General features: G+C 42.4%; 1 protein-coding gene across 1 annotated transcript in view; it reads left to right on the top strand.

Annotated features, from left to right (window-relative positions):
- The window catches only part of LOC133489569 (solute carrier family 22 member 23-like), a 31612-nt gene extending 10412 nt beyond the window's left edge, over positions 1-21200 (top strand). The window contains exons 2-10 of the mRNA XM_061798798.1: positions 3295-3398; positions 3537-3691; positions 12825-12993; positions 14185-14312; positions 15234-15336; positions 16165-16400; positions 17095-17127; positions 18206-18329; positions 19749-21200. Coding sequence (XP_061654782.1) covers positions 3295-3398; positions 3537-3691; positions 12825-12993; positions 14185-14312; positions 15234-15336; positions 16165-16400; positions 17095-17127; positions 18206-18329; positions 19749-20886 — 2190 coding nt within the window. The 3' untranslated portion in view covers positions 20887-21200. The remainder of the gene's footprint in view (positions 1-3294; positions 3399-3536; positions 3692-12824; positions 12994-14184; positions 14313-15233; positions 15337-16164; positions 16401-17094; positions 17128-18205; positions 18330-19748) is intronic.
- Positions 21201-24965: the final 3765 nt, after the last annotated feature.

The following is a 24965-nucleotide window of genomic DNA, read 5'->3' as shown; positions in this document are numbered from 1 at the left end:
AACAAGATCAGCCTTTGCTAAAGATTAGCATTCGCAAGGCTAATGCTAATGCTTGCGAGGCAGTAGCGAGTTCGTGATGACCATTTTAGGTAAAATAAATAAATAAATAAATAAAAAACCCGCTAAATAACGCTACTATGTTATATTTATATTACACATTAAATAGTGTCAAAAATCACTTACAGATGCTCGTCTGTCGTTTTTTGGCAATGCTTTTCCACTGGCCCAAAAGTGCGTCCGTCTGCAACAAATGTCCGTGTACACAACATGGACAGTGGCGAAATGGTTTCAGGCGGCGCAGATGTGTTCCGAGTGGCTCAAATATGCTTTTATTAGCGTTATTTCTCATGTAAAATGCGCACCCATGTATAATACGCACCCCCAAAGTTGACCTCAAAATTATCATTAAACAAAACATAACCATAAATAAATTAATGACGGTTGTTGTTCAGTCATCAGTCCTATTTAAAAACACAATATTTCACAAATTCTGCCAGCGTATGTGAACTGATGAGCACAACTGTACATATATGCTGTCATATGTACCCCTGTCATATTTGAATGAAAGTGTAGGCTACACCTTTTTCATAACTTCTAGGTGGCGGTGGCATATTAGAATGAACATGTGCACCTATCTCATAACCTCTAGGTGGCGGTGGCATATTGGAATGGAAGTGTACAGCTTTTTCATAACCTAGATGGCGGCATACATTTATAAAATGTGAGTTTTTTCCCTATTTTCCTCTATACCTATGTATAATGGGCACTATTGACTTTTGACAATTTTTTTTTTTGTGGGGGGGGAATACACATTATACATGGGAAATTATGGTCATACTTTTTATTGCCTCGAGGCAGAAATTTTTGCATTGGCCAATTTTTGTGGTTGACTTAGTCGAGTTAGCCGATTTTATCATTTTTTGATTACATTTTTTTCCCACAGCCGTACTTTGATGCTCACTGAACTAAGTTGAACTCCAGCATAGTTTCCCAAATATACTGGCCAGATTCCGTGGCATATGCTGTGAGGGATTCCTCTGTAGTTCATTCCCCAAATCACACACATCTCAACAGCACTCGGTTAGTTCCAATTAGTCAACGTTTATTCATGTAGCAAAGACCTCAAATGAGCAGCAGGAATCCATGTTATGTGCATGCCATAACCATTGTTCCAATGCTGTCGCACTCATTTACGAGAAGTCAGTAGACGCGCTGAGGATTTTAACGTATTTTCTCTCTCCCCAACCCGACCTGTCGGCTCTTCACGGCTTCGCATTTCTGTCTGCTAATAGGTTTATATACGTGTCTCACCCAACTCTACACACTGCCTCCTATTCATTATTCTCTAATGAGCAACACAATAGCAAAGCAGCAGAAGACGAGGATAATGGGCCGCATGCACAGCGGGCGAGCCGCGCATGATGGGACTTGGACTGAACCTGATTGTTTGGAATTGTTGCAGAGAGTACCTTCACATTCATACAGTAGCACCTCAGAGGTTGATCTTGTAAGTGAACTTTCAAAACAAAATGTTTCTTTCAAATACCCAGTGGAAAAATACTATTCAAAATATCTGGTACTACAACCAGTTTTCAAGGAATGTGCACTGTTGTTGTGCACATTAGGTAGTGTAATATACAACGTAGTTACAAGTAGTGTAATGAGGTTATATAGTGCCACAAACCGTTATTTGCGGTAAACGTGCTACCGGAAAGTAGATGCGTTGCTGCAGTAACGAACATTCTGACTTGTGTACAAATTCGGGTTCTGCCGCTGCTGTTTATTGTAACTCCCTCATAAACAGAGGACCCTGTCAGTGTACTACTGTTTTTGCTAGCGCAAGCTGCTAGCTCAAGTCACAGCATGTAGTTGCCATCAATGAATGCACGAGCTTGGTCAGCGATAGACCTAGTTAATAATACATGTGTATTGACAAATGCTTTACCACAACGGATCGATACAAAGTCCGCATCACTGCAGACGCTGCACTGATCCGCCTGTAGATCTCCCGTTCCATTCTTCGCTCACTCGTGAACAAGACCCCAAGATACTTGAACTCCTCCACTTGGGGCAGGATCTCATCCCCGACCCGGAGAGGGCATGCCACCCTTTTCTGACTGAGGACCATGGTCTCAGACATTGGACTTTTTGTATTTCATTGTGTTGCAACACTGGTCATCTAGCTTCGGTGGGCTGCAGAGGCGTGTACGGCACATTCGCCACACAGCCTAGCCTCTGATTTGTTTCAGTCTAGAGAGTCACTTTGCGTTTTTTCATTCCGTCCCTCAGCTGTGAAGTGATTGCACAACAGGAACTTGTTTTGTGACCCCGCGTCTTTTTCCTTGGCTGACATCGATACCAAAAGTGTGAATGAGTGACATTCCTGGATCATGTGATGACTGGGTGGTTCTGTGTAATCCTGGTGCGTTCCATTCTAAGCGGGTCACTGAAGTCATGCCAGGTTAAATCAAGCGCCCCCACCACTACCCACCCTAAAAGAAGGAAACCGTGTTCAGTTGTGTATGATAGTAATACAGGCTGATTTTATTATATAAGCAAAATAGAGAATGTATGAGTACTGTCCATCTACTGATACAGACTGTTATAATCGATATCAGCTACAGTGGAGCCATAATCATTGAACACAATCAACACCTGATTTTGACACCAATTTCAGTTCTAGGGTAAACATTATCATAACTTCAATGACGTTGGACGAGGAGGATGTAAAGTTACGGGTTGTTTACCTCTTTTTTTTTAACCTCACCAGCAATGTCTGTCACAATAAAGTAGTGTGGTAAAGTGGGTGGAAAAAGTTTTTGAACCCATTGGAATTACTTTAATTTCTGCATTAATTGGTCATGAAATGTGATGTGATCTGAGTCTGCTTAGGCCAATAACACAAACGATTGTTTTCATATTATTTTTTTTTAAATTGAAAATAACGTAAACATTCACAGGATAGGAAGGAAAAAGTAAGTGAACGTCTAGGCTACAGATTCTCCAAGAACTAATGATTCAGGTGTGAGCCAACCTGGAATCCAATCAATGAGAAAGATTGGAGGTGTAGGTGGGGTTCATGGTATTTGATTTTCTCTTCGTTTTTATTGAATAAGGTTTATTGTAAAAATTCAAAAAGGTAAACGTGGCAGATGAATAAACGCAGCAGGCGTTCCTTCATTCGCCATGGTGCCATCCTGGGTATTTTTCCATTCAAGTCTGTCAAAAGGGAACGTGGTACCTTCAATTTTACAATTGTAGGAAAACTTAACTTGGCATTCATTGTCTTTACAGTGGAGTCTGGTGTGTAACTCAGCATGGAAAGTCCATATTGCAAAGTTCTCCCTCTTGGTGGGTTCCATCTTCGGTTACCTGGTGTTTGGAATCCTCGCGGACTGGTAAGACATCCTGACAGCTTTACAGCCGCGTCAATATTTTTACATTTATAGGTGTTTAAATATTTATTTAAGATGTGTGTGTGTATATATATATATATATATATATATATATTCTTTACGTTGCATCTCATTTTGTAGGTTTGGCCGCCACCCGGTGCTGATCTTATCCGTGCTGTTCATGTTGGTGTTCGGGCTCACCGTGGCCTTCTCGGTCAACCTTCCTATGTTCAGCACGCTGCGATTCTTCGAAGGCTTTTGCTTGTCGGGCATCACGTTGTCCCTCTACGTCCTCAGTAAGTACTTCCTCTGAGGTTTTATTTGGTTTCACAACTGCATGGCGGACCAGATCAAATGCTCTGTGGTCCACGTGACGTATGTTTCCAAACCTCCTGCGCTACCTGGACCAAAATATTAGTACTCGTAACAATAGTCTCAATCCTACAAAGACATTTAGGGCAATTATATGCTTCCAACTTTGTGGTAACAGTTTGGGGGAAGGCTGTGTCGTACAGAACTTTCAACATCCCGACAGAGTTGCCGCACTCCCTCTCCCCCCGCACTCGCCCAAAAAACAAATGCAAAAGTCAAATCAAAGCCCTTTTATGGCCAAGGCTTCATGATTAATTATGCACACAGTTGGGGAACCCCTGTCAAAGAGGGAATGTCCATCTTTTACTTTTCTAAACAGCAACAATGCCAGATTGCTGCACTTTAAATCTTCCCCACCAGTTTGGTAAATACCAAAATAATGTAGAAAGAGTTCCCAGGACTTTGGAAGCTGTAAAAGCTGTAAACGGGGTACAATATGTTAATATATTTTGGTTTATATTGGTATAAAAAGGTTTGTTGATGTCCATATGCTGTAATATATTTTTTTTTTTGGATTAACCCTCAAAATTCAGTACAAAGCACACCTGCACATGTTTGTTGAAGCTTGATTTAATATTTGTATGGGCTTTTGTCTTTTCCATGTGGGCCTACCTGCATTTCAGATGCATTTTTGTGTGTGTGTTTTCCAGTCTGTATTGACAAAACTCCGCAAGCACTCTGAGACTCAGGGACGGTCATTCAATAACACATTAGCAGGGCGAATCAATCCTGTCTGACCTCCCGGCGTTCTCTTTTAAGCATTTGCTTCAAAACTGGACAGTGGCCATAAACAGCAGTTTGCAAAAAGCATCTCGGTCATACGAGGTTTACGCTTGCAACAAAACGTTTCTGGCTGGATTTTTATTTCTTTTTCTTTTTTTGCACTCTCCCAGCATTGGTTCGTGTGTAGTAGAGATGTAACACTCATCCCCTTTCTTCCTTGATCATCAATCCACACGCAGTTAAGTCTCCTCTGTGGTGCACTTTATCCTTTTACGTCATCCTAAACAGACCGTGAGTATTAAGGGCCTTTTGGAGGGCTTGAACACGCTCCCCAAAAAGCAATATGGTAAATTCCTCTTCAAAGTTGATAAAAATGACTCATGGATATGTTTGTCATAACAAGACAGACATAAAAAAGTCTCGGGAAGCCATGCCTGAAAACAAATAGGGAAATGAGCAATTTTAGTTTGAGCTCACATGCTCAACTTTAGCCTAATGTACGTGTCTAACTCTCTTTCGACGATTTGTTAGATACCAAATTTGATCCGCGTACACTAACTAGACAGATGGGCACATTTAAATAGTGAAGAATATGAGTTCAGCATAGAGACCAAGTTGCCTCGTCATAAAATGCAAAATTGTAATAACTCTACAAAAGATTTGGCATTTTCCTTGTTCAGTCATACCGCCAACTTATAATAATATGTAAAAAAATGTGTGTGCTTTAACATACTTAAAAACTTTCCAAATTGTGCAAATGTACAGTATGTATTTTAGGGCTCCCGGAACACAAAACCCCCAGGAACTTGTAGGAGTCCACTGTCTCCACTTCCTCCCCTCGATGATGACCAAGGTCGCGGGTCTGCTGCTCTTCCTGTAGTCTACCACCAATTTCTTGGTCTTGCCGATTTTGATCTTCAGGTGGTTGCTGTTCACCGATTGCCGGTGGGTTTGGGAGAGTATCACCCGCAATCAACGGGGGTTCGTTGTAACTCAGCAAGAAATTCATGTGCCACCTTCCTTTAAGTACACTGCCAAATATCGGCGATGGGAAATGTTAAAGGTTTGTTATAATGCAGCCAAGCAGAGGCCTCCCTGTCCATTAACTCATTATGTCCGGTTGGTAATAAAAAAAAAAAAAAAAAAAAAAAAAAGTACAGTAGCTGCAGGAGCATTTGCACACTGTCTTTCCGCCAGCGTGGCCTGCCGTGCTGAGACTTTGGAGCGGGTTCAAACATGGCTGAAACGATGTGACACTTGTGCAGCTACTGACGCTGTCTGCCACACAGGGAGATGGAAAAATAAAGCGAAAAGTATGAAAGGGGGAAAGAAGGAACGTCGTGAACCGGCCAAGCAGCCTGTTTGAATAAAGAGTGTATGGAGGAATGTGGAGGCTCAACAGCTGACAAGATTTCTCACCTGTGATTTGCACTGATTTCTCATTTGCTAAGGTGATGAAATTAAACGTCAGGCTCCATATTTGTGCTACACACATTTACTATAGAAAGTCGTTTGATGCAGTTTTTTTGTTTTGTTTTGTTTAGTTTTTTTTTACCCTGACCCGCCAAGGTATGGTGGCCCAGGCAGTCAGTCAGTTATGCCTGTTATCCAAGCTCTGTTCACACATCGCCGTTAGCGTGCATCCACCTGTGACGGCTTTAATGGCGTCATCCAGCATTTGAATAAGCACTTCCCGTCCCCCCCGCCCCCAGCATGCAATGTAAACAAACCCGGATTGTTTGCAACTGCAACTAGTTTTCATCTGTGGCTGACCTTTGGCAACTCATTTTGCTGCTTGAAATTTGAATCACAGGAGGTGTCACTTCAAAGTAACCGGAACAAAAAAAAAAAAAGAGTCATTTAATGCGACTAAAAGTCCATCCAGCCATTTTCCATACCGCTGAATTTTACTCAACTTGTCTACTTTTGTCTTGTAATATAAAGACATTTTATTATGAAGTGTTCATAAAAAGTAATTCATGGAAGGAAATTCACCCAACAATTCATAAAGTCAGTCATTCACTTATTTGAATCCCAATTTTATTCTCCAAAACAATAACTTTAATTTTGACATTCACCTGCTAAAATAAAAAAAAAATGATGTCTCATCACGTTGCACTAGCTTTCCTTGAGTGGACGAGATGCGGCGTGTAAAATAAAGACCTTGAAAAATACTTCAGGGTTTAGGCACAACTTAGCTCCGTGTAAATGTAAATCAAACTGCCTCAAACCGGATGATGATCCATTCACCGCTCAAAGAGTGCGCTCGTGGGCCTCTGTGTGATAAACGCTTCATTAATTTCGCAAAAGACCTTTGTTTAGAATGTTTACTCGCTGTGAGCGCTCTGTCCTCCTCGCCTGTTTTGCGTGTCCGAATGGGCACGCTTGTGTACGTCACGCACACTCATACGCGCGCGTGTGTGAGGGAGAAGGACGGGTAAAATGCAGACATGCCGCGTGAATAAGTCATCAAGGATTGTCCTTTTTTTTTTTTTTTTAAAACAGACATATTGTTCAATGTTTCGTTTAAGAAGGAATTTCTGCTGTTGTAAAATGCCGTTTGCTGATAAATAAAGAAACAAGATTAATCGTTCGGTGAGGTTCTCCTGTGTACACGTACAATTGTGTATTATTTGCACCTTGTCAGGTTAGTCAGGTAGCTTGGGACGATCCCGGACGCCCTAATGAGATGTTTTCCGTTTGGTTCCCTCCTGTTCACGCACAAATTCATCTCTCACAGCGAGGAGGCTCCATGTTTGTTTGTCCGCACAAGTCGCTGCCTTTGTGTTTGCTGGATCAGCGCAGACAGGTGTCACGATACAGTATGTACTCATATTATGTTGGATAATGAAGCTAGACGATTAGCCGGAAGTTATCTGTAACGCCTGTTCAAACATGTTCACATTGAGTGAATGTTTAAAACCACTGCTCGAGACCACAACATGTTCAGACTTTAATTTTCGAGGGTTGAAGCTAGAGCAACTACACTGTACTTGTGCATTTATTTATTGAAATGAATCAGAAGATAGATTACCTACAGACTGGGATACTATGTGGCCCTCATTTTTAATTACCTTTGTTCAGCCAGTGTCCAAGTCGTATTTGAACATATAATACATGTGTAAAAGAACAAAAGCTGCAGCAATTAATTTAGGTTTGTGTGCAGGTGTAATCATATTGAAATAGAAAAATGGATGCAAAATGAATAAATCCCTAATAAAGCCGCATGCTCACTTCATCGTGGCATCCAGGAGGTCCAGAGATTTATTCCCCCTCGTTGTACATTCTGCAGATTGTGTGAGCTGTGTTATGTTATGTTACATTATATTACATTGTTATGGTTAACATGTTATGTTATGCTGTTTTGTGAATGTAATGGTATGTTAAGTCACGTATTACATAATGTTGTTTTATTACATGCATGTTGTGTTAAAGATGTATTTTATCTATATTATGTTACGCTACGTTGCATTATGGGAAGATACAGTACTTGGAGGGTCTGTTTACGATTATGCCATGTATTTTACACACAGAACAAGTATTTTTTTCAATTATCTGCGATACAGTTTGCCATGTCCTTGACCCATCACTTCTACAATCTGTCTTCAGTCGTCATCCTGAGAAATGGGTAAAGGTGCATACTTCTCCCTATCGAGGAGGGTTAAAGTTCCCTTCCGTGCAGCCGTCTGGCTCGTGTGTGCTGAGCAAATCCTCTTCTGCTATGACTCTACTTCACGTTCCGTCTGTCTAGCTGGAAAAAAAGAAACTCTTCCCTGTTTCAAACTGCTGTTTGTTAGTGTGTCACAGAGCCTCAAGCTATCTCGCAAATTCCTGAGTGAAGTCCAGTGATTGACCAAATCAGCGCGGGTGACCTTTGTTTGGAGATGATAAAAAGTGAAGGAATTCAGGTCTGAGTTTACATTGTGAAATTATTCCAAGATTTATTTATTTTTTTGGGGTCGCTGTTCCCTTTTTCGGTGGCTCCTGCTGAGCCAATCGCTTGTTTTTGTGCTGATTGAGCATGTGTGTGGGAGGAAGGTGGCTAAGGTCAGAACAGACAAATACACTCAAAATGTAACAGTTGCCCAAGCTGAGTGTTTTGCATCACTTTTTAATGGCCAAAATTTTCAAGGTTTTTTTTTTTTTTTTTTTTTTTACAAGATTTTATTGCATTAGTCTGACATAGTGCAATTGTGAAAGAGCAAATTTGTCTCGTAGTCTGATCCGGGCGTTACATGTTGTCTGTCTCAGGCGTGTTGTCTGTTCCACACCGCTGACGGTTTTTATTTATTTTTTTTATTTTTTATAAATAACTTTATTGGCCGTCAGACACGCGACAAAGCTAAAAATAAACTAGCTTTTGGATTCAAATATACTGTGAACGATGGCGACGCGGAGCAAATGTCTTTTGCGGATCGGATCGGCGAATTGTGACATTAAAGCTGATCATCATAAATGGGTAATTATCGGCCGATACCGATAAGGCCGATAAAATCGATGTAACTGTTACACATGAAAACATCTTCAAGGATCTATTTTTTTTTTTGCATATTTCCCCCCAGAATTCCAGAATGTTTGACAATAAAGGTTCCACTGTAAATGTTCTTGTTCGTGAAATACATGTGGTTACAAATCTGTGCAGTAAACATTTGGTTTCTCTTCCGTTTAAATTTTACTTTATTGCAAAATACCACTGCTTTCAACTTGTCGAAGTACAGGGGATCCTCCGTTTATGCTGGAGTTCTGATCGTAAAGTAGTGACGTGACCCAAATTTGTGCCAGTTGGAATGTGTTGTGGTCTGTCACTAACGAACACGAGTGCGACCGTAACTGAGTGGACCTTTTTACATCGCTGCACATAAGTAGTTGGTGCAGTAGTTTATTGGGCGCAAATGGTGCAAAAATGTCTGAATAAGATGAAAAATTAAGATGTAGAGAGAAGTGTTCATACTGAATGTAATTTAAGTTATCAGTGGCTTAAAGCGGCCTAACGGTAAACGCTAAAGGCCCTCCTCCTCCTCGCACTGACAAAGCACTTTTCCTTCCTTGCACAAAAGCTCCTCTATCTATAGTAAGGCCAGTCTCGCAGCAAGCCGAGTTGGCTGCGGATCAAAGATACGCTCTGTGCTGACAATGCTGCGCTGGGCTGTCAGTCATAACGAGCCAAAAGTCATCAGCAGCTTTGCACATGGCTGAGCTCCGTTTGAGCCAGACGAGCATTTCCATAAATGACTTCAGCTTGAAAGAAAGAAGTCTGCTTTTAATCTTGGCTGTACAACAGAATGCAAGTTGCAATTTATTAAATGCGTTCAGTCTGACTTGCCTTGGACAAGTCATCACTTTGGGGGATTATTTTTGTTTGAAATAACATCCATCCACTAATTTACATAATATTTTTTGTCATATCGTATTTTATGTTCAATTAGTTTGTCCCGTGTTATGCTAAGCTAGTTTACCTTGTGTTGAGTTCATTGACAAAGTTGCATTTGAGAGGACGACATTAGTTTTGCAGTAAAACAAAAGGCAAGCCGGAAGGATTCAACAAGCGGCGGCTAGTTGACATTCATAACGTTGCCCAACCCTTGAAAGATTGACTGTGAAACCTGCCGAATGTGTACACATGCCAACGTTTGGCAGTTCAAGGCAAGACACAGGAAGCAAACTGTTATTTTTCTGTTTTCTCGTTTTATCAAGAAGGTCTGTTGCTGAATATAAGGACACACGTCGGTGAAAACATTTGTAGCAAAGACCAAAAAGTACGCTTAGATGAATGGGCCTGACGAGCCGCACCGCCACCAGGGCATCACGTGACCAGTTCAAGGTCACTGTGGGTACAGGAAGTGGCTTCACTGAGTGCTTGTAGTGGTCAACTGAGTAAAACGATAAGCATCCCAGACGTCTGCTGTGCCTTGTATCCGATTCACTTTCTGCTTTGGCCAGTCAGCAAAGCAGTCAAAGCTTCTTTTGGGATTATTGTCATTGCTAATTGGCTCTCGAGTAGAGTTGATTACATCAGTGTCGGACGGAAAAGTACAGTGCAGCCATCGAAACCTGGAAAGTCGAAGACACTGAAGTTCCAGGAGGCAGCTTGCACTACGATTTGTTCAGACGCTCGTGAGGATTGTCATTTGAATGCAAAAAGAACATAACATATTTCCATGATTGAACTGAACTGCAGAAGGGAGATGTCTCTTGATGTGTGGTGCTGCTCTTTTGGTTAGCAAAAAAAAAAAAAAAAATTCACCGGCGGATAATCTTGCCCATGTGTGACGTTTACCAGCTGAGATATTTACAGTTATCTTCCCCCCCCGATGGGGCAAAGGGAGGCGTCTATTTGAGAGAGGTGTTCACTTTTGTTTTCTTTTGCACTTTTTTGTTGCAAGACCCAATAGTCAATCTGACAGCTTTCTTGAATGGATGGTTTGCATGCGTTGTGCCTAAAATCGACGGGAGATTGAGACGTTTTCTTCAATTTCTTTATTGCAACGTAACTGGGTAGTGTGCTCCTTTCGTTGTATTATTGATGGATTTAGTCATTCCAGAGAACTTGGCGGCAACATTTTTGAGTTTGTGGTATTGATTAGCGGGAGATTTATGTCTGTTGGGCACTGGCTCAAGATCAGCATGGTGCGAATGCTAATCCGGTAAATTGGGGGAGATGATTAGGGTCAACGTGAAGCGTAAGGAGCTCAGGGCTACTTTTGTGTTTTTTGTTTTTGTTTTTGTTTTTCTTCTTGTCTTTGTAACTCTTGGTCCTCATTGCACAGTTGTACATCAACGTGACGTGTCCGTATTCGTGCGTCGATGAGCACTTTCTTAGACTCCCCTGTAACGATTCACTGGCCCGTTTCATGCACATGATGCCCTCCACCAAGCTGAGGAATTCTAATCCCATTCAGTCATCGAGCAGTGAACCGTCTCGCAACAAGTTGAGTCGGGTCAGACTCAGCGTGTCCTGCACCCATCGGCCCGCTCTCCGTTCATTGGCCCTGTCATTCTAGCTGCGACGCTGTCCGCCAACAGAGAGCAAAATTCATGGCCGCCGACGGGGGGGCACGTCCTAATTGAAATTCCAGTCTTTTTCTGCTGGAATGGAGCCGGACCGCTAGCCCCGACGCCCACCATATTATGCCGGCCTCTGTCACCTCGAAAGGTCCATTTGGGAGAAAGTTGACATTCTGGTGCAGCAGCAAATGTGAGGTTTAAAAAGATGGATGAATGAACAATGTGAAATGGCGCTTAGGCCGTACTGTATTCAGGGTTGTGATGTGAAGCCGTCCCACCGCGGCCACTAAAGGCTTCCACTGTCTTTGGTGGCTGGCAGCCTGTGTGGCGCGAATGCTAATGCCCCAAATGAATTGGTGCCATTCTAATAGTGGACAAATGAGCACAAAGACACTTTTTTTTGTAATTTTTGTATTTTTTTTATTCCCCCCTCACCACAGCACACTGTGCTGCTGTGTTCACAGGCTCACAATAACAGCAGCTCTAGATTTAATGGAGGTCTTCAAAATAGTCACGTTTTATTGTTGACGTCAGGGTTGTTTGGCTAAGCTTGGCATCTCTCAGTCTCAAGCTTGTAGGTTCAAGCTCCCAGTTTCTTTCGCTCAAACCTATTTTTACTCAGTTAAATAAAATACAACTAGAGGAGGGCAGCACGGTGTAGGTGTGAATGCGAGTGTGAGCTGTTATTTGTTTATATGTGCCCTGCAATTGGCTGGCGACGAGTTTGTGCTGTGCCCAAAGTCAGCTGCTTTAGGCTCCAGCTCAACCCGTGACCCTGATGAGGACAAATCTAGAAGATGGATGGACGGTGACTGGGGATCCTCGGTTTAGGATGTAACCCTCACTAACATATGCTAATGCTGTAGTAAAGTCATAATTACAGTCAAGCAATTTGAGACTTCCTTCTGTCTGTGTATAATTTTCATTTTATTTGAAAACAAACGTATACAAATGTACAGTATATATCCAGTGTATATACGTGCATATTGACTGTATGTCTATAAACTGCGTGCGCTTGTATAATGTATATGTTTGTTTTGTTTTAAAAACTACAGTCTGTGCTAGTTAGGTAGGGATGCAGATGTTTCCTTGGAATCATGGTAACAACACAGTCGAAGACACAAAGTGCAATGGCCAGGGGCAATGTATCATCATCATAAATGTATCATCACTTCAATATGTGACATCATCTTGCAAATTCATGTCGCTACCTGTGAGCCTGCAGTGTTTGCTTGTTTTGGAGTATGAGTCATGAACCCCGGCCCATGGTTACCATTCAGTGTTCTGCTCACTTCAATAATCACGGCGTTTCTCTCCCCCCACCGCCAGGGATCGAGCTGTGCCTGCCGGGTTGGCGCTTCTCCATGACCATGGTGGCCAGTTTCGTGATGCTGGGCGGCCAGCTGCTGATGCCAGGCGTGGCCTACTTGTGCCGTGATTGGCAGGTGCTCCAGGCCGTCATCATCTGTCCCCTGCTGCTTATGCTGTCCTACATCTGGTAAGGGGCCTGTTGAATTCCTTTAGCTCAGGCTTTTGCTGTCCATTTAGAAGCAGGGAACCCATGACCCGTGGACCCCATATACAGTCTGCTGTGAGAAACTGATTTTTCACATGATCCCCGTTCACACTATCGTCATCATGCAACCTTTAATAACCGTAAATGACATTGTTTAAGTAGCTCTCATACAAGTATAAAGAAATGTTAACCCTTGCATATTAAAACTAAAATAAATGCAACTACTCACCCTTTGGTCGTTGGTTTTCCCAGAAGAGTGTCATGTTCACTTCCTGTAATGCATATTTCCATATATTCACAATAGAGTAAGATAAAACACTGATTCTTGTAATTGGCCACATAAAAGGAAAAACCTTGGTATTGTTGCAGATGGTTTATTGGTGATAAAACCTGAAAGGAAGACCTTTTCCGGTGGGCAATTCTGTGTTACACTTTATTGGTTAGCTTTTCTAGTGACCTTGTTTTAGACTGGAACAGCCATCCGTAAACACACTCCGTTTTGTACTGTACCCCGCTGAGGTCGACAAACTCATAGGGAATTCCATTTTATTGCCGTCCGTACGCTGGAGTTTGGCGTTCCTCCAAGGCCGACCTGTGCGACTGAAGGCGGTTACGCTCAGCAGCTCTTGAAAGGGCTAATCTGATCATATATCAATAATGGAGAAATAATGCAGACTAGTGGGCTCAGCCGGCTGATGGGGCTCTCCAGTTCAGTGCAAAGATGATGGAGCGCAGGTGTCAGGCAAACTATTGTTAGTATGTTGGCGCACCAGCCACTTAAGGCAAATAAATGCCACCTTTAAATGGATGTCTCTCGTTTGCTCTCACTGAAGAAAAATGGGCACTAATTGTAATATTTTTTCTTTTATTTTATTTTTAAACACTATTGTTTGCACACAGATGAAATACATACTGTATATATTTCGATAGCCAGATGTCGATAAAAGGCAAGCATACATGCAAAATGTTCTACAATCTAGCATACCAAGAAATATTTCCTCCTGCATTTCAATTTTGAGCCCAATGTGGCACTGCAGATATGGAAAACAATTGGGGTTAATAGTCCGTCCTTTCACTGAGTAAGCTCATCCAGCTTCACAATGGGGTGTCATTCCATGCGGACTCATTTGTCACGGCTGACGAGCGAGGACTTCCCTCTCGTCTACTTGTCAGGATCTTCCCCGAGTCACTGCGTTGGCTGCTGGCCACGCAGCAGTACTGCCGCTCCAAGTGGATCATGGGACACATCGCTAAGAAGAACTGCGTCAACATGGAGCAGGATCCGGACAACATCCTCCCAGGTAAACCCAAAAAATACAATTCAAACAATGAACAGAAATCAGCATGGTGTTAGATTTATGCCACAATTACGTACTCGTAACTAGAAATATTGAGCACAAAAACATGTTTTTTTTTTTTTTTTTTTTTTTGGGGGTCAGAATTATTGACCAATCCGGAGTCGGACAGCAGGGCAAATACTGATTGGCCCACCGTTCTTACATTTTGACATCATGAGACAAAAACGACACCTTTGCCATCGTGAGACTTCAAGCAGGATGGAAGTGGCCGCTGAGATTAGTGTCACAGTATCATCGGGTTACAGAAGGACTGGAAGAGTCACAGAAAGGCAACAACACACCTGCTGTGGATTTTGCTTTTCAGATCCTTTGCTCGAGAGCAGCAAGTTGTGCAAAAAGTACTGAAACATTCAACAGTTTGAGGTGCACATTCAAAAGTTTAGTATAACTGTAAAGGTTATGGTGCATTTTAGGTTCATTGTATAATTTCCCCTCAAAACTTATCTTATATAAAAATATCAGCATTAGAGGAAGTTAGTTTCCCCACACAGACAGCACATGGGCTCCTTTTCTCAAGTTTGTATGGAGAGCTTCACACTCCCGATCCAAAGGGGGGGAAGGAAAAATCCGAGCTTCCTCAGCAGGAGCTAAAAGTGCAACTAGTAAGACATCATCAGTCAACACATCCTCGGGACATTTATGATCATTTTAAAATGTTCTCCTCCGTTGTTGTTGATTGTGTCTCCTTCTGACAAATGTTTGACGTGGTGTAGTTTTTGCAGTTTGACCCTAAACAAAACAAAATAGAGGTGAGTCGAGCTAGCACCGTGCAATCCAAAGACGTACATTTTCAGCTGAAAAATATTCATTTTGGTGTCAAGATTCCGTTGGACTGCTCTGTGAATTGAACTTTTATACTTCCAGAGTTGCAGCGAGCTCTTCAACGCAAGCCCAAAAAGACGTGCATCGTGAAAATGGCCCGGACCAGGAACCTGTGGAAGAATATTGTCGTGCTCTGTGTCAACTCGTAAGCGTTTTTCAGTGTGTGTGTGTGCGTGTGTGTGTGTGTAATCTCTATTTCAGTGGCGTCAAGCACGCGTTGACAGGGTAAATCCAATTTATGTTTATGCTCTACTCTCATTGGTAGACATCCGATAGGCATCCGATTTTTGGCGAGAGTTCTGATTCTGATCAGATAGCATCTGATTTCCTACGTTTTTCTAAAACGCTGCCGTGACGTATATGCCAATTGTGCCACTTAAGAGCAAAAAAAAAAAAAAAAAAAATAGGAATTGCCACTTGAACCATGCAGTGTAAAGTCCAGTCTTGGATTCAACTGTTCGCTGGCAAATTCAATTCTTTCCCCACTAAGCCATTTTGTCTTTCAATAAGAGTGGCTCCTTTCCATTTTTATCCTGCTCCATCCCTGACCGGCTCTTCAGCACGTACAGACACTCGCCACAGCGCCTCATGTCGCTGACTCCTCAAGTCGACGTAAATTATTCATGAGCGGGCGTCCTTATGAAACGTTAGACGCACACGTACACGCGCGCACCAGGGAAAGCGCGTCGCCTCTGCTTTTCGCGCATCCTGGTGCGGAGGGCGTGTGTACGCTCGTGTGTCAACACGCGTGTTGACAGAGTACATTGTAGAATTGCACGACAGTACAGTGGACTTTGAAATGTTATTTTATTCGCTAGGCTGGAATCTACACCCTTCAGCACTTATCACTTCATTAGGCACACCTCCACAATGTCACGCGGTTTTAATTGACAATGCAAGAAATATATTAATTGAACACATTAGTTATCCTTGTGGTTATATATTTCTTCCCCTATGCGCATGTTCTGCGCAGGCTAACAGGCTACGGGATCCACCACTGCTTCGCCCGCAGCATGATGGACCCGGAGGCCCAGGAAACCACCATGTTCCACGACTTCTACGCCGACTATTACACCATGGCGGGCATCGCGGTGGCATCCTGCCTGGCGCTGTGCCCGGCGGTGGGCCTGATGGGCCGGCGCGGCGGCCTCCTCACGTTCATGATCATCACCGCGTTGGCGTCGTTGCTGCAACTGGGCCTGCCCAACTGTGAGTTCTCACGCGTCACTTTTGACCCTCAATCTTCCCCACAACATTTGATACACGAGAGCTTTCAATCGATCTTTGACCCCCAAATTTAGCTTTTCTTTTTTGGGAGTTTTTACTTGCACTATAGTTTATTGTATTTTTAATGAATGTTTTCTTTGCCTTCCAGAGGAAGATTGTTTTAAGATTAAAATTTTAAAATGTATTCTCCATTGGCCAATGAAAGCCCCACATTTTGTGACTTAAAAAAACAATAATATATATATATATATATATATATATATAGTCCAGTTCCATGGTTCTTGAGCTTGTGGTTGTCTTATTTCTAACCGAGTATATGGTGTTAAAATGTGCCGATGCAGGCGTCCCTAATGAAGTGTCCGGCGCTTGCACAACGAGGCGTGTCCGCCGTTCATGTCAGCTGTTCGTAATGGCGCGTTCGGACACGACGGTAAACGGCCGTCGTGGTCAATATGTACCACCGAGACACGAGTCCGTTTGTTCAGTTGCAGGCGACTTAATGCTCAACCCGTGTCAGTCGACGCATCAAGGTGTCGCGCTCTTTTTGCACTTTGTCTTGTAGCGAGCTTTCGCCGCGTTTGCTCGCGGATTTCATCGATACTCATGAGGGAGTTGTGCTTTTTTTTGGGGGGGGTTTCTCACACTGACACCCCTTTTCTCCTGATTTATCTTCCAGTGCTGGGAAAGTACAGCACCCATCTCAATATAGGTAAGACCCACTTACATTATTATCATTCTTTTTGATTGGTTGTGGTTATGTATGCCCCTAAAGACTAAGCAACATCTGACTGTATTTATTGCACATTGCACCTGCATGTGAGAGAGAGAGAGAGAGAGAGAGAGAAAACCCAAATCCATGTGTGCTGCTACAGCGCCCCTAGAGACTGTAAGTGCTGCCACAATCTAAAAATATGACAGTACTGTAAATGTACTATATATACATTGACAGTATATGCAGAAAATTTTATTGCCACTTTTTTTTTTTTTTTTTTTTTTTTTTTTTTGCAACGATGCATTAAAAACATTCGAGGCAAAAATAGTGACCAATAGTTCCAATTTTTCTTTTGTTTTTGCATCTTCTACAACTACTAACTACTACTACTCATAATACAACTTCTGCTAATAATAATTTTCTGCTTTCACTTTCAGATCTGCTACTACTATAATTAACAACTAATATTTTGTTGTTGTTATACATTTGATTTTGTATTAAGCTATTGATTATTATTTACATTTGAATGAAATACAACTACAACACTGATCAGTGCAATAGAAATATCATAATGCAAATGTACATAATATAAATAATTAATACTAATTTAAGTTTAACAATTAAATGTATACTACGTGATGTGATACTAGATACGAGTTCAAATAAAAGGAACTGCCATTAGTCTGTTCCAGCCTCCAAAAAAAAGGGAAATTTCTTTTTCTTTTTTTCCTGTAATATTATACTTTATAAAAACATAGAATAATAAAAGAATTCAATAGCATTGAAAAGAATTCATCAGTTTTTGGCACACTTTTCTCCTTTCTGCACATTGCGCTGCTCATTCTAGTGTGTGCACACCTTGGCCACCTGGGGGCAGTATAAGACAGACCAATGGATATCGAGTACTGGAAACTGGATATCGAGTACTGGAAACTTCTCGAACTACTTAGTTCGAGAAGTTAATTTAGTTTGAAATGTATGCACCATCACGGTTGTCCAATCACATACTGAAATGTACTGTGTCTCCCAATGTGTGTGTGTGTGTGTGTGTGTGTGTGTGTGTTTACGCGCGTAGATAGTTCAAGCACGCTGAAGAAGAACTTCTCCATCGCTTTCTCCATCATCGGGATGTTCTCCTCCCACGCCGTCAGCAACCTGAGCATCTTCTTCTGTGCGGAGATCACCCCCACCGTCATCAGGTAACACCCCCTGGGACCGGACCACCGCAACATTGGGACCAGGGTCTACGTAGGTCAGGGGTGGGGAACGTGTCTTGCATAGTTTGATTATAGATTTAGTTGGGGCCTCTGAGGACGAATTTCATTTCAACGTTTTACATCTATGCCCAGAATAGTTTTTCATCCCCATTCGTGTGTAGTTACGACTTTTCTACTGAATGAGCGTAAAGTTTAGTGACACACGACGGTGCGCTCCTGTTTATATTTCCAATGTAGGAACCGAAGCTGAGGACCCAGAACATTAAAACATACCTGGGGTTCCATTCACTCGGGTTGTGAGCTGCGCTATTGAATTGAGCTCTGTTGAACTGATTTGCTCCTCCACCTCATCATTGAGATGAAATCATTGAACGTGTGCCACAGGCACAGGAAGGCCACAGCATGAGCAAATCTCGTGTGTGTGTGTGTGTGTGTGTGTGTGTGTGTGCGTGAGTGGCCTTACATAAGGTGTGCTGCCGTGCAAAGTGCTTGATGGGCGCCACCTGGTGGATTGCAAGTAGCGGTGGCAGGAAAATGAAATGGTGCCGCAGCACTCTCTGCTGTCTTGAACAGGCCTCTCCTGAACAGACACCCAGTGCGGGAAGTGATTATTTGATCCAAGTTACAAAGTTCTCATTTGCATTTGTTGTTTATTGATTATGGGAATAGATCGTCTCCCTTAAATTCTTCAATTTCTTGGCTGCCGCTCGGAAAATCAACGCTTCGGCTCCTTCCGCAGGTTTTCTATTGGTTGAGATTAGTAGCGTGACAAGGCCACTCCGTGACCTTAATATGTTCCCTCTTGAGCCACTCTTTCGTTGCCCTGGCAACATGCAAATATGCTTTGGGCCAATGTTATGCCGGAAGAACCATCCATGAGCTGTCATCAGTGTTGTTGCTGAGGAAAGATTTTGCAGGACGTGGCTCTGTTCATTGCGGTGTGGTCTTTGACTCGCGGATTCACCTATCTGCTGATTTTTTACAAATGTTTTTAAATCAGATATTTTTTTAAAATTATTATTTTTTTCTTCTTCTTCTTTATTTTGAATGGGTTTGATTTTCATTCTTTTTTTGTGGGGGGGGGTGGCCCCAACCCCAAAAGCGCTTCGTGTGGCGGTTTATCCAGCTTATTGAAGAATTTTTCAGGGGCTTAAAAAAAACAAACATTTTTTTTAAATTTTGAAAAATTATAGTTGCTGTCAATTATCTGCAGTTTTCCCAGATTTGAGGGATCAAATACAGTTGGCGTTTTAACTTTTGATATCACCAACTATCACGTTTACAAGCTCTGTCACAGAATGGTAAAAATAAAGTAAATTAAAAAAAATAAATAAAAATGACTGTAAGTGTCCACGAAGACCATCAAAGAGAGAAAATGCTCTGTCATTGATGTCCGTGTAGGGGCGGCGGTCTGGGCCTGGTCCTGGCGAGCGCCGGCTTCGGCATGCTGACGGCGCCCATCATGGAGCTGCACAACCAGAAGGGCTACTTCCTGCACCACATCATCTTCGCCTGCTGCACGCTCATCTGCATCATCTGCATCCTGCTGCTGCCCGAGACGCGCTACCACCCGCTGCCCGAGACGCTGGCCGACGGCGAGAGCTACACGCGCCAGCCGCTGCTTCCGCCGCGCAAGCCCGGCGAACAGCGCCTCCTGCTGACCGAGAGCGCCCGGGATTACACGCGCGTGCACGACACGCCGCTGCATGAGGCGGCGGCCGTCGCCGTCTCCAGCATGGACTCCGCCGCCGATTTGACCGCCCTCGCCGAGCGGCCGGCCGAAGACGAGGACGCGTGCGCGGGTCTGACTAAAGATGACGTCATAGACGCCAGCAAAGAGCGCCTCCTGTCTTCCACGCCCACGCACCCCTTGCTGTCCGACGAAGAGAAGACCTCAGAAGTGGTCCTCGCTTCTATCGAGCCCCTCGCTCACGCCGTCGTGCCGCAATTGGACGACACTCTGCATCCGTCCCCCGCGCGGGAAGCACTTCCGGACCCCGCTTGCGAGGGGCCCCCGCCCGAATCCCCAGACCATCTGGACGTGGAGCAAATGTCCAAGGAATCGGCTCCACCGACGCCAGAGGACAACTTAGTCGACCCTCCGACGTCAGCGGCCCCTCCCCCCGCACCCACGGTAGACGGCGATGCTTCCGCCAAGCCCCCGCCCTCCCTCTGCTCAGACGTCCGCCTAGAAATAGAAGACGAATCGACACCGCCGCACCCCCCCAGTGGCGACCATCTTCCCCCCCCTCCGGCCCCCGTTCCAGACTCATCTTTCCCCTCGTCGAGCCATATGGCACCACCCGAATCCCATTCCCCGCCTCCTCCACCCGTCACAGAACCAACCGCCACCGAGGCGACCGCTTTGACTGATCATCCTTTACGGGATTCCCTAGACTCGGACTCCGATTCCAGCGCGTCAGGAGCGTCGCCCACTTCTCTAATGGTCTGTACGGGTTCGTCCCCTATAGACTCTGGCGTGCTGTCAATCAGCGCCAGCACAGAGAGCAACGCCCTCAATGGCGTGGCGTCGTCATGATGATGATGATGATGATGGTGATGATGACGATGGAGACTCTGCAGCAAATAAATCTCGCACTTCAAAAGAAAGCCGTCCCAGCCTGGAGTTGGGTGGTCTTGACACACGATCCTCTTCCCGCACAAGAGACTGCTTTGTGACAGTGTTGTTTTTGTTTCCTGAATGTCCGTTAACAGGGGGAGGAAAAAAACAAATCACCAGCCTTTAAACTGCATCGATGGACAAAAAACTTTTACTCAATCGGGAAAAAAAAGCACCAGAACGTGAGGGCAAATGATGCTGAAAAATCCAAATGAATAAATGTTTGCCAGACATGCAGTGCTTAACACATTTATTAGGCCGGTGTTGATCTGATCAATCTTTATTCAGACAGCAAAGCACCCAAAAAAGCTAAGAATATACAGTGATGCCCCTGCTATTCGCAGTCCCGCTCAGTGATGCCACAAAATGGCAGCAAAGCATTACTTGTCCAAATGAAACTCCTCAACTCACTTCAGCATACTTCCTTGGCACCAAGATGCCACCAAATGGTGCCAAATCAACACTGTTATTGCTTTGGCATGAAGACAAAAACGGCAAGTAGGTGAGTTTTTTTTTATTTTTTTTTTTTTTTTTTTTAGCAAATACGGCTCATAGGTTTATATATAAAAAAAACAAAAAACAAAAAAGCGAATAGACACATTTGCACCATATAGTAAAATAAGGATGATGTGAGGAGGTGGTACAGGTAGAGCATTTCATTGTATTGCCAGTCATAGATATACATTTTTTGCAGTAAATCATTTTCAGACCAATGAAGTGAAATCAGATTGATAATTTTACTATTTTTTAATTTTACACTCCCACTCCCTTTTTCATCATATGACCAACTTGTCGATATCTGCAACAACAAAAAAGCTTCACACTTGAACGTCGTCAGTCTCTTCTGTGCCTGCTTTCGACTGGGCTTCATTTGGGCCAATTCCACGTTGGCATTTTGGAAACAGTGGCCAGCACATCCGCCTCCCGACATTAAGGTTGGGGGTTTGAATCCAGGTTAGGTGAGTCCTCCTTCCCAAGTTCTAAAAAGCAAGGAGGTTTATTGAAGACTCTAAATGAAAGGTGCGATTGGGAGCGTGAATGCTTGGCAGCCTGTTCAGGTTGTGGCCCACGACCTGATGAGGTTTAGCGCGATCGAAAATGGACGGCTGGGGTTTGTCAAAGTATGGAATTCGCTCAAAATGGCTGCTGAAAACCAAAATGGCTGACTTCCTGTTCAATTTCGGGCATTGGCCCTTGAGGCGTTTTTATGTGTCCTTTTATGATAGCCCCGCCCACTCAATTTAGTGTCAAACTGGTGAAAGGGGATTTGGTCCTACTTTCCAGGGCCCTCAAACTGAGAGAGTTTTAGGGTGTTGAAGTAACAGCGTTCAGTGCTTGATTCCTTCTTATATTATCCGTAAAGGAAAGATAAACGCAGATTTTTGGTAAATGCCATTTCTGATCATTTCGGGGATCATAAACTGGTCTGATACATTTGTTATGCACTGTATGGAAGAACAAGAATTTGTTTTTGCGGCAATACCCAAGTAAACAATCACAAGAAACCGCACCCAAAAAACAAAAAACAAAAAAACAAAAAAAAAAACCTACTCCCATCAAACCAAAATGAAAATGTTAAAATAGTGCCAAAAATGAGTATTGCATGTTTTGGGGGCTTCTTTTGTGCAGCCCCCTGCCATAGACTGAATGTGGATGGAGGTGATTAAATGCAATTGGAATGTGTTTCAAAGGAAGGCGCCGCATACAAATGTGTATTTCTTTTCAAACACTGGGTAAGAATTGACTCATAATATTCTATTGATATTGTCAGCAAGTGCATAGTTGCGCGTGTGTGTGTGTGTGTGTAAACCAAATTGAAAACTGATTGACCCGATTAATGTACAAAGGTTCATTCTTGCAATATCGGTGGCGCCTCACACAGCACACAAAATAGTTGATAGAGACAAAAAGCGAGTTTATTATTTTTTTTTTAAATTAATGCATTGATGACTACAATTGTTTTTTTTTTTCCTTTTACATCAACGCACAACTAAACTGCTTTTTAAGTCTTAACTCTTCCATCCATACTTGACACAGACAGTCTTGCAGAGATGTTTACAACACTGCTCATAAAGCAAATTAAGGGTCAATACTGTAAAACTCAAAAGTCAGACAAAGATTTCACTTTTTTTCCTTTGTTTTGTTTGAAAAAAAAATATAAAAAATGTGACTCAACTCACATTTGCCGAGGGGGGGAAGAGAACGGTGGCGTTCTCGAAAGTAAAGCTCGTGTCAAAATCTTGTGGTGCGTTCATGAAAACACACACACACACACACAAAAAAAAAATCACAGGTACTTTCCAACAATGTTCTTCCTCCATGTGCACTGACGACAAGATTGTGCTTGTTTTTTTTTTTTCCCCCCCCTACCTGTGAATGATTTAATGCAACTTGAATGAAAATATTAGGTTTTTTTGTTTTGTTTTTTTAAGATGGCAATCCTTTGACAAGATTCTGAAATATTCATGCCAGTGTCCGATGCTGCTACGCACCTTAAAGCACAAAGTCCCGGCACTCATGTGACGTCGCATTGGCACCTGGTCACGTTGGGGCCACACTGAGAAGAAATCAGCAATAAAGTTGGAGCTTTACCTGGTAAAAGGTCGCACAACCGTCACAATAAGGTAGTAAGAAAAGAAAAAAATCATTTATTATGAGAGAATCCTCATTTTACCAGGAAAAAGATGGATTTTTTTTTTTTTTTTTTTACCGGAAAGTTGGATTTTATGACAAAAGTCCAAATTTCAAGTTTTCTTTATTGCTAACAGTATTCTTTGATTTTTTTATTTTTTTTTAAATCAACAAGAATACAGTCGCAATTGGGAAAGATGAAAATTTAAGAGGAAAATGTCAGCATTTTATGGCAAGTACTGTAATAAAAACATCAGAATTTCACAATAGTTGTAATTTGAATGAAAAGTTAAAACCTCATAATTGTATCAAGTTATTTTATCACAAAATACTCAATAAAACTCCATTTATTGAAGTTGTGAATTCATGACATTTTTAATTTTACCAGGTCAAATTTTTGAGAAAACAAAATGTAAGATTAGAGATTAACATTCTAAAATGAGAATTCTGATTTAAAAAAAAAAAAAAAAAGTAAAATAAAAAAGTCACTGCATTTGCGCTTGTGTGGCAATTCTGACATTCAATCAATTTTCGACTTTACTAAAAAAGTAATTTTGACGACTTGCACTCGTGTATTTTTTCGTTTTTGATGTTCATTTAAATTTATCTTTGTATTTAAGTTTCTTAAAAATCTTTAAAATGCTATTTTATCTTCTATTTCCACCAGTTCTTCTATGCTGACTTTTTCTAAAAAAAATAAAATGACAACATTCATCTTGTAAAATTCCCTTATTTTAATATAACGACTTGTTCAGATTATTATATATATTTTCCCCCCGTTATCTATACTTCGGGTCACGTGAATTTTTCTCGTCGTCATAGAACATCTTCCCGAAGACAATACAACTTAAGACTACTATTGTAATGACTTTATTCTTGTAAAAATCCAAATATTTTTCCTGTGAAACTCTTCTCGTTTTTCCTCTCGTGGCATTAACACCTATTCTCACAACATTCTGACTTCTTCTATCTTAATATATGACTAAATATGAGTCAAACTAATTTTCTTAACGTTACCAATTTATTTTGATTGCACTTTTTTTCCTTTTCAGTGTGGCCCTAAAACTTGTTACATTCAATGGAGCTTTTCACAAAGAGAGGGAAAACAAACAAACAGAAACTGGAAGGAGCTTTATTATAACAATTTAGTATCCAGCCTTTGACAGTGGAAAGGTTGACATCTGTTGCAGAGATTTTGCTTTAACTTGGCTTAACTTCCGTTTGTTATGTGTCCACGTGCGGGCGTGTGTGCGTGCGTGTTTGTGTAGCCAACGCAGCGGCCGTATTAAAACAACGCACGACACACTTGTGTCAAATCTCATCAAGCTTTCGCATGGTGCCGACTGAAGCATCCGCAATATAACAAG

This window comes from Phyllopteryx taeniolatus, chromosome 14 (genome assembly GCF_024500385.1).
Source record: "Phyllopteryx taeniolatus isolate TA_2022b chromosome 14, UOR_Ptae_1.2, whole genome shotgun sequence".
Classification (NCBI taxonomy): Eukaryota; Metazoa; Chordata; class Actinopteri; order Syngnathiformes; family Syngnathidae; genus Phyllopteryx; species Phyllopteryx taeniolatus.
Note: the sequence above shows the minus strand (reverse complement) of the source record. Positions and strands in the feature narration are given on the sequence as shown.